This window comes from Centruroides vittatus, unplaced genomic scaffold (genome assembly GCF_030686945.1).
Source record: "Centruroides vittatus isolate TY-2023 unplaced genomic scaffold, ASM3068694v2 contig_361, whole genome shotgun sequence".
NCBI lineage: Eukaryota > Metazoa > Arthropoda > Arachnida > Scorpiones > Buthidae > Centruroides > Centruroides vittatus.
This window is the reverse complement of record NW_027122185.1, coordinates 116512-129049: the sequence shown is the minus strand read 5'-3', so window position 1 is coordinate 129049 and position 12538 is coordinate 116512. Positions and strand designations below refer to the sequence as shown.

General features: G+C 35.3%; 1 protein-coding gene across 2 annotated transcripts in view; it reads left to right on the top strand.

The window, feature by feature from the left end:
• sif (still life) overlaps positions 1-10107 on the top strand; it is a 254089-nt gene extending 243982 nt beyond the window's left edge. For both annotated transcript variants that reach the window (XM_067269986.1, XM_067269987.1), the window contains one exon: positions 7550-10107. In XM_067269986.1, the coding sequence (XP_067126087.1) occupies positions 7550-8336 (787 nt within the window). In that variant the 3' untranslated portion in view covers positions 8337-10107. The remainder of the gene's footprint in view (positions 1-7549) is intronic.
• The last annotated feature ends 2431 nt before the right edge of the window (positions 10108-12538 follow it).

Sequence of the window (12538 nt, the reverse complement as noted above, 5' to 3'; positions counted from 1 at the left end):
TGTTATAGAAGGCTTCCTAAAATCTAACAAATTTGTCTGACGGCTCAAAGATTTTTTCTCCCGCAAAATTTCCTCGTAGCATGCTAATAATTTTTTTTTTTTTTTTTGTTTTGTAGAAGAAATGCGCTCTTCGTTGGAGTCTATATTTTCTAAAATTTGTAACCTCTTTTTAATTAAACTGAGGCCTTCTGTCAAGTTTCCAACCGTTATTCGATCATCTGATTGAACTGGGTCTAAAGGATCAAGTTTTGCCAATTTACAAATTTTCATTTTTGTATCGAAGTCTTTGGAATGTAAAGTTAACATTATTAAAGATGGAGTTTTTCTTTTCTTGTTTGATGCAGAAGAATCAGTTCTACTTCGTTTGGATGACACAGTAGAGTCTCAAGTCTCCGTAGATATAACACAGAAATAAATAAGTCAAAATAAATTGTAGCTATGCGTCGATTCCGCGCGACACGTCCGAACCTGTAAGCTGAACAATAGTTTGGGGGAGTGAGTAATCAAGGGTTGCGTGGCGCTCAAACAAAAGACGAATCGTCGAGATTTGAAAATCGCGAACGGGTAAGTCGAGGTATTACTGTACAGGGTGTTTTTTTTTAAACTGACGGTACTCAGAGACATCTGTAGAGCAATCTAACAGCCGGACTGTCGCCAAATTTGGGAGAGTGACTAAGGACGACATGGGAAAGAGATTCCGCGAAGAAAAAAGTAGTACCCAAATTTGCCGGTAGGGGTGGATTTGGCGCTGTTGTAGCGAAACAGCTAAGAATCTGGATAAAATTCAGCTGCAATTAACAAACACACGAATGAATAATCAGACAGAGGTTTCAGTGTAATAACGAAAGTTTAATTACTCAGCAAATAACCTTCTCTCTTCTTCAATGTGATCACCGTCCTGCTGGAAAAGGTATTGCATCCTGAACACCGTGTTCTCTATGGCCGAACGAAACGTATCCGCAGGAATGTTCATCGCGGTTCGAGAAACGTCCTTCAAAGTCATCAAGTTTGGGACACTACTAAGATAGATCTTGGACTTTAAGTAACCCCACAGGAAAAAGTAACATGGGGTTAGATCCGGGGAGCGAGGCGGCCATGCAAGTGGAAAAAAGCGACTGATGACCCTTTCTTCAGTGAAGTGCTGGTAACTTTTTCGCTACAACAGCGCCAAATCCTCCTCTACCGGCGAATTTAGGTATTACTTTTTTCTTCGCGGAATCTCTTTTCCATGTCATCCTTAGTCACTCTCCCAAATTTGGCGACAGTCCGGCTGTTAGATTGCTCTACAGATGTTTCTGAGTACCGTCAGTTTAAAAAAAAAACACCCTGTATAGGCCTATACTTTTTCCGCTATTTATTTTGTTTATTTATCTATATTTTGTCCGTTTGGACGTTTCCGTTAATTTTTATATTTATTCCGAACACATTTTATGTTCTATATTTAATGTTCTACTTTTTTTGTAACCGAGGAAGATCGTTAAAAACGATTGAAAACGTTATTATTTTATTAAATTTTGCTGGATTGATAAAGGTGTAGTTTATTTAACTTATTCTACTTCCAGTACATAGTTTTATATACTTATAAATAACTACAGACTAATATGTAGAGCCTATATAAGAAAACTGGTAAGACTGATAGCCACTTAGCCACTGATTATCCGTCCTTACATTATTATAATATATTAATATAAATTAATCAGTAGAATTACCTTTGCTATTATTTAACTTAAAGATTACATTATAATTATAATCTAACTAAACATTTAAAGTTAATTATCTCTATCTCAAGTGTTAAACCGAACCAAAGTTAAGTTTACTACCTAAATGTGTAAGAAGTTTTACTGATTTATATTTAGACTAGTCACATAATAAAAGCTTCTTAAGTATTTTTTAAAAATGTTTTATTTCATTTAAAAAACATAAGGATAGATAGATAGACAGATAATACTATTGCGCCAAAAATACATCCACGCTGAGATCCAGCTGGATTCAAAACACTGCTGGATTGCAATCCCTAGTCCTGACATTCGGGGCTCCACATGAATCTTTTACCCTTTTTTGTCAGTTCAGTTAAAGGGTTCGCTAGATCAGAGAATGATGGAATAAAGCTACGGAAAAAGCCTATTGCCCCCAAGAAACTCCTCACTTCCTTACTATTATTAGGGCGCCTAATATTCTTTATCGAATCAACGTTCACAGGATCTGGCCTAATACACCTACTGTTTATTATGTGCCCCAGATATTTCACTTCCTTGGCTAGAATCTGGCATTTCTTGGGGTTTACCTTAAGCCCCTCACATCCCTTAGAGTTTTTAAAACTTGTTCAAGTAATTCTAAGTGGTCATCGAGAGTCTTGGAGAACAACACTATATCGTCTTGGAAAACGAAACAGTTGTTCCCCACAAACCTAGCAAGCACCTTGGTCATCACAAATTGGAAGTATCTTCCACTATTCTTGCCACCTTGTGGCATCCTGCAAAGCTGATACTTTCCCCAAGGCGTGGAAAAAGAGAAAACATGCCTGACCTTTGGGTCTAAGGGAATTTGGAAATACCCCGCCTTTAGATCTAATACTGAGAAAAACTTATTCCCTTCCAACTGTGACAAAATGTTGTCAATTCTAGCCATAGGAAAGACCTGGGGCTCAGTAATTTCGTTTATTTTTCGTAAATCAAGGGTGATACATATTGTCCCCAAGGAATCAGGAGAAATCCGTATCGGTGAGTTCCAGATTGAAGTAATTTCCTCACAAATACCAGCTTGTACAAGCTCCCCAATCTTCTTCTAAAGGGCTGGCAAATAACTATAAGGAATCCTATACTGTTTTATGTTGATAGGTTTGACGACAACTTAACAGAATGCATATAATTTCTAGAACCGGAAATGTCAGTGATTCCTTTCGCCACTGCATTAGGATATTTATTTAATACCACCATTACCCTCCCCTTGACGAGTTCATCAACGTGGTTAAGATTCCACACACCATTTTCGGGAGCAATCTCATCATTAATGTTTATAAAATTCCCACCATCACCCTTAACAGTTCCCGACTTAATCACCGGGCCCAACCTTGACAGTATTTCCGAATGGTTACTAATCATGTCCATTCCTAAAATAAAATCATAACCTGCCCCTTCCGGAAACCTCACAATAGGTATCATAACTTCGCTTTCGTCACCCTGATCGAATTTACACCTGGCTGCTATGACCTCCCCACTCTGAATAATTATCCCCGACATTCTTCTGATACAAGTATCATTACGGACAATCCAATTCCCATTTCTTAATCTCAGCCAATTAGCAATCTCATCTCTTATAACGGTTCTTTCGGCTCCGGTGTCCACAAGCCCTTCAATCCTTCGATCAGACAAGGTACCTACAATTATTGGCAGCCCACGTTCCGTTAAACACATGTGCCTGGTCAGTTTTATCATGGCTAAACGGTCATTAGCCTGACCTTCTAGATGACCGTCTACTAGTTTAAATTCCTCTGTTTACACTGTCTAGCTAAATGGCCCCTTTTTCCGCACAAATAACATCTACGGGTTTCGTTACCCATTTTTGTAAGACCTCTATCCCCCTTAATACATTTGACAACCGTTGACATGGATTCACTCAACTCCGTAATCTGTTTCTCCAGCTCGGCTATCCTATGACTGAGTTTGATTTTTCCCTCCTCAGAGTCTTTCTCATGTTCTATGGCAACACAAACCTCACTAATGTTAGCCCGTTTACCACACTTGGCCTCAATTTCTTCTTCACCTTCAGCTTTTATTATAGCTTCATCTAAGGTTTTCGGTCTTCCTTGCATCACAGGTTTACGTATTTCGGGTACCAACCCTTTCATGAAGCATTCCTTCACTGTATTGTCTCTTAGCATAGCTAAGTTGGGGTTCCTTGTTACTGCGCGGGAGAACAAGGATTTTATACGAATACTATATTTGCAAACGCGCTCTCCCCTTTTCTGAGAGATCTTAAGCACTAAGTCGAAGGGGTCTTTCTCCCTCTCCTTATGACTGAAACATTTTTCTAAGGCTTCCTTAATTTCCTTATAACTCTCTACCCCTTGTTCCCTCAGGTTGAAAAATATGGACAATGGCTCACCTTTCAGTCTTGCTTGAATGACGGTGATTCTTACTTTTTCGTCCCAATTGGCCAACGCAGCCACATTCTCCACAGTTTGAAAAAACCGACAAATATCCAGCATGTCGCCTGGTGAGTTAGAGAAACAAGGAATCATTCCCATAAAATTGGTACATAAAACCCATAAAACCCCGGTTACTATTGGCACATTACACACTCTTATACTCGATGACTGCACCTCACTAGAGACTTGGTCCTCCATCTTACAACAGGTCTTAAGTTTCACGATATACAATAACTTAATCTAACTTAGTCCTCTTACAGCACACAATTCCCTTTTACAACGATTAATAGATCCTGTCGCGGACGCCAATGTACTGACTAAGGCTATACCGAAATATAGCCAGTCTGGTTGCGAGGTACTCGACTGAGGACTTTACAATTAAAATAAAAGACACGTGTTGTTAGCAGGAAGTACTTTAATAATATAACAAAGAATTACTTAACAAACAGCTAATGGACTTAACTAATATACTTAAAAACTATACAATGCCTTGAACTTATACACTAAGGTAATGCTTAGACTAACATGAAAGAAAGAAAGAACTTCACTTAATTTAAAATACATATATAGATATATATACAATTATTTACATGGTGGCATATTTGGTCGTTGCATCCAATTGATACGATTACGTCACAGATTCGATGCCCCTTGTTCGCAGGCACGTGGCAGGACTCACTCCAGGAGTACGATATACGGTGCCAAATTAAAGAACTAATCGTCCTGATGAGTACTCCTAGTACTTACATATAAATTTAATTTAATTTATTACCAGCTTTCGCAAAATTCAAGTCGATGGGATTTGATTGTCTTAACGCACAAACTTCACTTATCTTTCTTCCAGACTCGGACATTACCCACAATCCTCTCCTTTTAGTGTAGGATCAATCCCATCTCCAGAGTCCACGTATGAATAAAACCCCAAAAAAAAAAAAAAAAAAAAAGATACTTCTGCACGTGTGACATACGTTTTTATATCTCCCTCTCATCCGGGAGCCTTTACTGGGCACGTGACCTTCTTTCCACCAATCCGCATTTACCACTGTTGTGACCCCAAAAGGTGATACGGAGCTTAAAGTAAAACGAACACGTCACAATTAACAGAAAACCCGATATAATATTATAAAGAAAAACGGAATGAATATATGTATAAATTACAACTATTAAGTTCTTTACAATTACAATAGTGGCGGAGCACTACAAAGGCAAGGAAGGCTGGTCCCCACTGGGTTGCACTGCCAGAGCCCAAGCATTTATCTCAATCCAGTCTTATAGTTCAGATACTGCAGTGATTGCTCAGTGCCCACAGTTAATGATTAAAATAAGTCTCTTCGTACCACTGTAGTGCCAGTTGGCAGAACAGAGACTTCAACTTAAAAGTTGTATTGTGTCTGAAAGGTGGTAAGACACCTCATATCACAACTCTGACACTTCAACAACATTAAACTCACATTTGCCTTCACTCATACTATCCTTGCCAGGGCCGGATTTGAGGCGATTGGAGCGATTGGTACCAATCGGGCCCCGCGCTTAAAGGGGCCCCGCATCACGTCAAAATTTATATATTTAAAAATAGTACATGTTACAAAAATAAATATCTAGGTATATTATTATTAAAAATAAAACAGCATATTTCAATATGTAAATTAACTGTTAATTAATTTTGTTATTTAAAGTTTGAGGGGCCCCGCAAAAAAAAAATTCAATCGGGCCTCGCACCTATTGGATCCGGCGCTGATCCTTGCCCTCACAATCACACTTACTGACAGTGCAGCTGTCAGTAAGTCACCAAACAAACTCATGAACTACTCCTTCCACCTGCCATGCACACTCATATCGTCCTAAACCATCTCGCCATTTATATTCTTCACTCCAGCTAACAAAGTCTTGTTCAGTCCTTTTACACTTCTTACTTTTTTCCAACAACTGTTTGTTAGATTCAAAATCATTAGAAAACTCATCTTTCACACATAGCTTATTCTCTTTTACAATTCTTGCAGTCTCCTGTTTCAACTGTTTGTAATCACGCAGCTCCATTTTACCTGCAAGCATACTCAGATGCCTTTTTTCTTTTTCACACTGTGTGTGAAGCAGTACTAAGTCATCCAAGAAGTATTCTTTGCTTTCTTACCAATTTTCACAGCATCGCATGTATCCATGGTATTCTTCAGATACACCCACTTATCCTCTATGCTTGTACATGTTTCATAGTCACACAACTTTTGGTATGAACTGTTAATGGACTTTTATGTCCATCAAATGTTCCACTTTTACTTTGACTGCATTCTCACATGTTTTCACACATTTCTGCCACCCAAATTGCATTTGCAATGGACATACAACTAAGAAATGGTCACTGTCACAGTTAGCACTTTGCATGACCCTAGTGTCTTTCAGCGATCCCTTCAGTTGCTCATCACACTCCTCTGTTGCAAGCCTCTTCTTTCTCATGTATACATGTGGATATCACAATGCTTGAAATAGGTGTTTGTTACAAACAAACCCCTCTCCATGCAGAAGGACACCATCCTTTCATCATTATCATTCCAAGAGCTTTCTCCATCTCATCTCACTTCACTCCTACCCAGCCATTCTAGTCACCTAACAGTACTACATGTTCGTTGCTTTTATTATCATTCATGACACTTTCTACATTAGCCCAGAACACATCCTTCTCATCATCCAATGCAGTATCAACAGGGATGTAGGCAGTAATCACCACAAGCTTGTGCTGGATCATATTTTGACTGGGCTTAATCAATCTCTCATTCACACTCTTTAAGCAACAACAAACTGTTTCACAGTCGTGCACCAATAACCCCACCTACCTCACCATGCACAAACTCAGATATACCAGCCCTCACACAATAATGCTTTGTCACAATCTCTTGCCCAGTATACACCTTTTCATTTTGTTTCACACAAGATCATCATCCAGCTTACCAGTTACACCTGTAACATTCCACACTCCCAACTTTAACACATGCTCTCTATATACAATAGCAGAAGGGAAGCAACCAAGGTCACCTACCCCTTTGTGATGGAACAGCACTATCTTGTAGTAAACTTTTCACTGACTGCTGATTTATTAGTCAAGACTTTCTGTAACTTTGTGTGTGTTTTTCTACTATATAGAAACACACACACAGCCATATGGTTTTGTATCTACAGGTTGCTAACCAAAATATGGACATATTTGCATTATTTTAAATGAATTGTGTTTTTTTTTATATATATTAATATATTACTATATACAGTATATACTGTATATAGATTAACAAACTAATTACTACTACCAACTAAGAGAGCACAGGCATAACATTAAAATTATATTTGAAGTAAGAACTAATAAGTTTATAGTGTAATATTTATAAATTTAAAATATTTTTTATTTTTTTGCAGCACTAACGAATTTAGAAATGCATTCTTACGTACAATTCGACAAATTATACGAGAAAGTGTAAGAAACATGACAGTTCCAACTAATAAACAAGTGTCTAAAGACAGAATTGCTCAATCCAAAAAACAAGTGGAAGGGCAATGTATTGCTAGGACATTAAGTGCCAAGAAGAAGAGCGGTAAGATGCCTCAACGTCATTCGGCTGGAAATATTGGAAACAACATGACTATAGAAACCTATGACAACGTGGATCAAAATTTTTGCACGAGGAGCAAAACAGTAGCAGACGGTATGGACGACATGGGTAATTCCAAAGAATTTTCCGAATCTAGGGGTCAGTCTCCTCTTCCGTTAGATTCCGAAAGATCGGACCGGTCGGACAAGTCCGACAAATCGGACAAATCCGACAAGTCGGGAAAATCCGATAGATCGCAAGGAAGTGCAAGCAGTGGAAAAGCCAATTTAGGAACATCAAAAGCTCTGAGCTTGAGTACAACTTCTACTCTTTCTAATTCTAGCACAGGTAGCAGTTCCGCAAAACTAGTTCAGTCAAGCAATCCGCCAACCAATTATCAACCGCAGCCGGTGGAGACGGCCGGATCACCCGTGTGGAAATTGAGGGAAAATTCATTCGATAAATCTGCCACTTTACCTAGTCAGAGTAAATGTAAAGACAGTGTTAAAGAACAATTTATCGTATATGATGATTATAGAGGATCCCTCTATGCCACACCTCCTAGTGCTCAGAAAAAAGATCATATTACATCTAGTAAGCGTACGGATTGTTGATTAAGTTTTAAAAACAAAGAAACACATGCCTTTTATACCATCGAGAGTTTGAAGTATAAGATTTTCACTCTCTTCTAAGATGGATTTAAAAAAGAAGGGGAAAAAAAAGACATTTATCTAGTCTGTAATCATCACCAAATCCTAAGGCGAAGAATTTCTCTAGGCCAGTGGAGAACATCGCGTTCCCAACAAATCTAATCGTAGAATAAATAATGAATCTCAGTGCTCAAATGGTAAACTATTTAAAATATGTAGATATACAAATGCCATTATACATGAGAACTGTCTTAGAAGGTATTTCTCAAATGGAAGTTCTCTTTCCAAATCACTCAAGTACAATCCCCATTGTGAATACCTTCTGTAAGTTTTGCACAAAAAAAGAAAGATTGTATTACAGTTTGTGATATCATATTGGGAAAGGAAAGGGTATTGCTTATTTATTTAATTTCCAAAATATAGTCGATAGAATCGAGTGAATAACTAGAATTTATTTCGGGAATATACAAAAAATAGATTTTCATAGTATCACTCATGCAATATCACCCAAACATTATCTTAAGATCAACAATATTTATTTTGGAATTTTAAAGGTTTAATTCTGTGATCCCATTTGGTTGTGCCACCAAATAGATATAAATTTATTTGTATTTTAATAAGAAAAAAAAAATATATATATATATATATATGAATATAAAAGTTAAGTTATCGATAAGTTATTAAATTAATAAGCCAATGTTTTATATTTATTAAATTAAATTTGCTCTAGAGATTACATATATTTCTTACTCGGTAATCTTCTAGAGCGGAGAGAAGAAAACGGGTTAACAGAAAATCAACCAAAAAGTGCCGTCTTGTTTTTCTTCTTACAAACTAGTGTTGCTGCATATGATTTAATAATTAATGTGCCATTTAGGAAATTATTTGCAACATGCCACTCAGTGTCTTGCGGTAAACTTATATAAAAGATTAATAAAATTACTACTTTTAGATGTCATAGTTATATTAGCAGTTAATAGTTTGAATGATTACATTGATAAATTATTATTGTAAAAGGTAAGGAAAAAGTTATATTAGGAGAAAGATTTGGAATTTTCCTCAGTATATACTAAAAGTGCAAACGTTTTAATCAAAATAAAAAATATATATATATAAAAACATTCATATAACTATTATTATTATTTAAATTTTGGTATTAATTTTAACTTACAATAATAATAATAATTTGATTTTCTCATGAACAAAACACACTTTAAAGTAAAAAAATTAAACTTAATTCCCTTTCATTTAGACTTTAAAAACCATAGTATTTTAATTCATTAATGATTTTATAAAATATTAAAAGTGGAAATAAAATGGCTACTTTAGTTAACTTTTCTAAAATTTGATAGTTATTCGGATGCCATTTTCTGCCTTAGAAATTGTGTGAGTTTGATTAGTAGATTGCCCGTTTAAACAAAGGCAGTCGGAGAACAACAAACAAGGAATGTTGTGCCTCATAACTACAAATAGATGTTTATTATGTACTTTCCTAGCTAATAATGTATAAAGCAGTCACATTGTTACAGACCATTTTTGTCACCATATCAAATTTAATGCAAGGTTATATATGAACACTAACATTGTAAATGTTTTAGAATAATTTAGGCAAATGAAAATTTTAATCAAATGGCTTGATTAAACAAATTAAAAAAAAAAAAACAACATACATGTCAAATTGTTGCATGTTTAAAAAAGTCTGGCAGCTACCCTATATTGGAAGATGAACGTAACATCAGGGTATATTTACATTATTTATTCAAATAGGCAGCTACGATTTAGCTGTAGTGATCATAACGGGTTCCTCCAACAATTGGATTACTTAAACCCTAAAAGTGTTTGTAACTCGGGAATGTCTCTCCCAACGTCGTTTCGTGTTATTTGTTATACCGAGAAATCCGTAGAACGATCCCGTTTAAACTTTTTATAGACGACGACTTGTGTTCGATCTTGATTTACATAATGTTTGAAATTATAGCTAATGCAATATTCCAAAAAAACTCGTTTACGTGATCGGTCGGTACGTAATTAATCGATTAATATTGAAGTTTTATTAACTTGGGTAACGAAACTCGAATAAATAAAAGTAAAAGTACTTTTATTGCTCTCGGACTTGATTCTTATTTTACGTTCGCAAAGTAATCTCTGTTAAATTTTATATACTATTTTCAAATGATTAAAAAAAAACTATAATTAGCTAATTTCAAACATTTGTTTATCATAATACTTTTTCATTTTTAAAAAGATTTTTCTTGTTACAATCAAACAGAAATTCTATAAATTGTATTGTCATCTGAGTTAAATTATACACTGTTATATCTATTACTGGAGACAAGCATAGTTTTATATGTACATCTATGCTAAATTTACAAAAGGAATTGTCATCACGTACACCACATTGGTGACTTAAATAACATATGACAATAAGCCTTAAATTCGGATACATAAGATAGAGAGCAGACTCACATTTATTTGCAGCGTTACGTAAACGTGCAGTCGTAATACAGTTCTCATGTTGGCAGCTCAATATTCTAAAGCCCTTTAGATGTATAAAAACGAAAACTTCAATTCCGGCGACTGCGACCGATAAATCAACGTGTTGGCATATTGAATTTCCAATTAGAATTGATTTGTACCTTAAAATATTTTCAGACAATTAGAAATTGATGTAATATGTACAGTTTATCGGTGCACAAGAACTGATTTTGTGAAAGAAGAAAACTTGCATAGGACAAATAAAATATTTAAAAAAAACATTGCTTCCAATCAGTGCTGCCTGCAACTGCCAATGTACAGTGCTTCAGTTTTCTTCCACTTCCGGTTATATTAAAAGTTTATTTCTGGTGAATTCTTCGGACGACGTTACTGCGGTGCCGCTAACGTTAAGAGTGCACTTCCGAGAATTGTCTTAGCTCGAAATAAGTTTCGAAGAGAGAGTCTTGTTTTCTTGTTCCTGTACTTAACATAGTCTTCTAATGTATGTATTTATAGTGTAGTTACGTATGGTTGGAAATATGTCAAAGAATGTCCCAAAAATGCTAAAACTGTATATTGGAGACATGTACATATGTATTGGATGTGTATATAAATATATATATATATATATATACATAAATATATATATATAAAAATTATGGAAAGGAGGACATGTGAATTCAATTATACAGCTTTACATTCCAATCTGCTCAACTAATCGTCATTATTTGCACCCTGTAAAAAATATCAAAGCATTTATTCATTATTTAATTATATATTCGGTTTTATATTTTGCAGATGCAAATTTTTTTTGATATTCTAAATTATGTGAAACTTATCATTATTTTATATTAATTCAATTTAAAAAATTATTGCTAATGAACAATTTCTTAGCGTTGTTATTACCTTGAATTCTGTACATTGAAATTGAATACTCACTTTTGTATTGGCACAGAAGTGGGATCACCAGAAAAATGTTTGGGATTAAAATCAATGTAACTGCTTTCATCTTTTTTGAACAGTGATGTCATTTAGTGTTTTAATCTTTGTAGATTGAAGTTGTAAATCTATATTCAATTCTAATTTATTATCTCTATGAAGCAAAATATAGAATAAAGAATTTCAGGACGGTTTGCAGTATATTCAGTCAATAAGATGACGACGTGTACCTGATTATTTGTTAGGAGAGCTTCGTCATAAAAAAACATTCCCTCCCACCACGACCGCAGAATATTTTATTGCTAGAATTTGGGTTCGTACGATTCGTTTGTATATAGATCTTAATTCCGCTGTATATTTCTTACTAGAACCCCAATGTAAATATCACCAAACTTGATTTATGTAATGTAAATTCCTTCCCGATCCTACAATCAACTGATCAAAGACAACTGCCCTGTGTTGTGAGCAATTTTACAACAATAAAACTTTAAATTATGTCTCTCTCTGTTGTCGTAATTTTTATCTAAAAGTCCACCACCAATATAAAATTTTTTATAAACCGTTTCAAAACGACACAAAATTTATCGAAAAGATTAAAAACAAAATTTAAAAATCACTTCGTCTCTAATCGTAGTCGTCGGCTCACCGATCGTCGTGATAAATTATATACGTTAACAGTAGAAGAAAACTAAAACATACTTTTACAAGTTTTTCTTGACGTCATTTAAAAATGTAACAACTGTAAAACGACA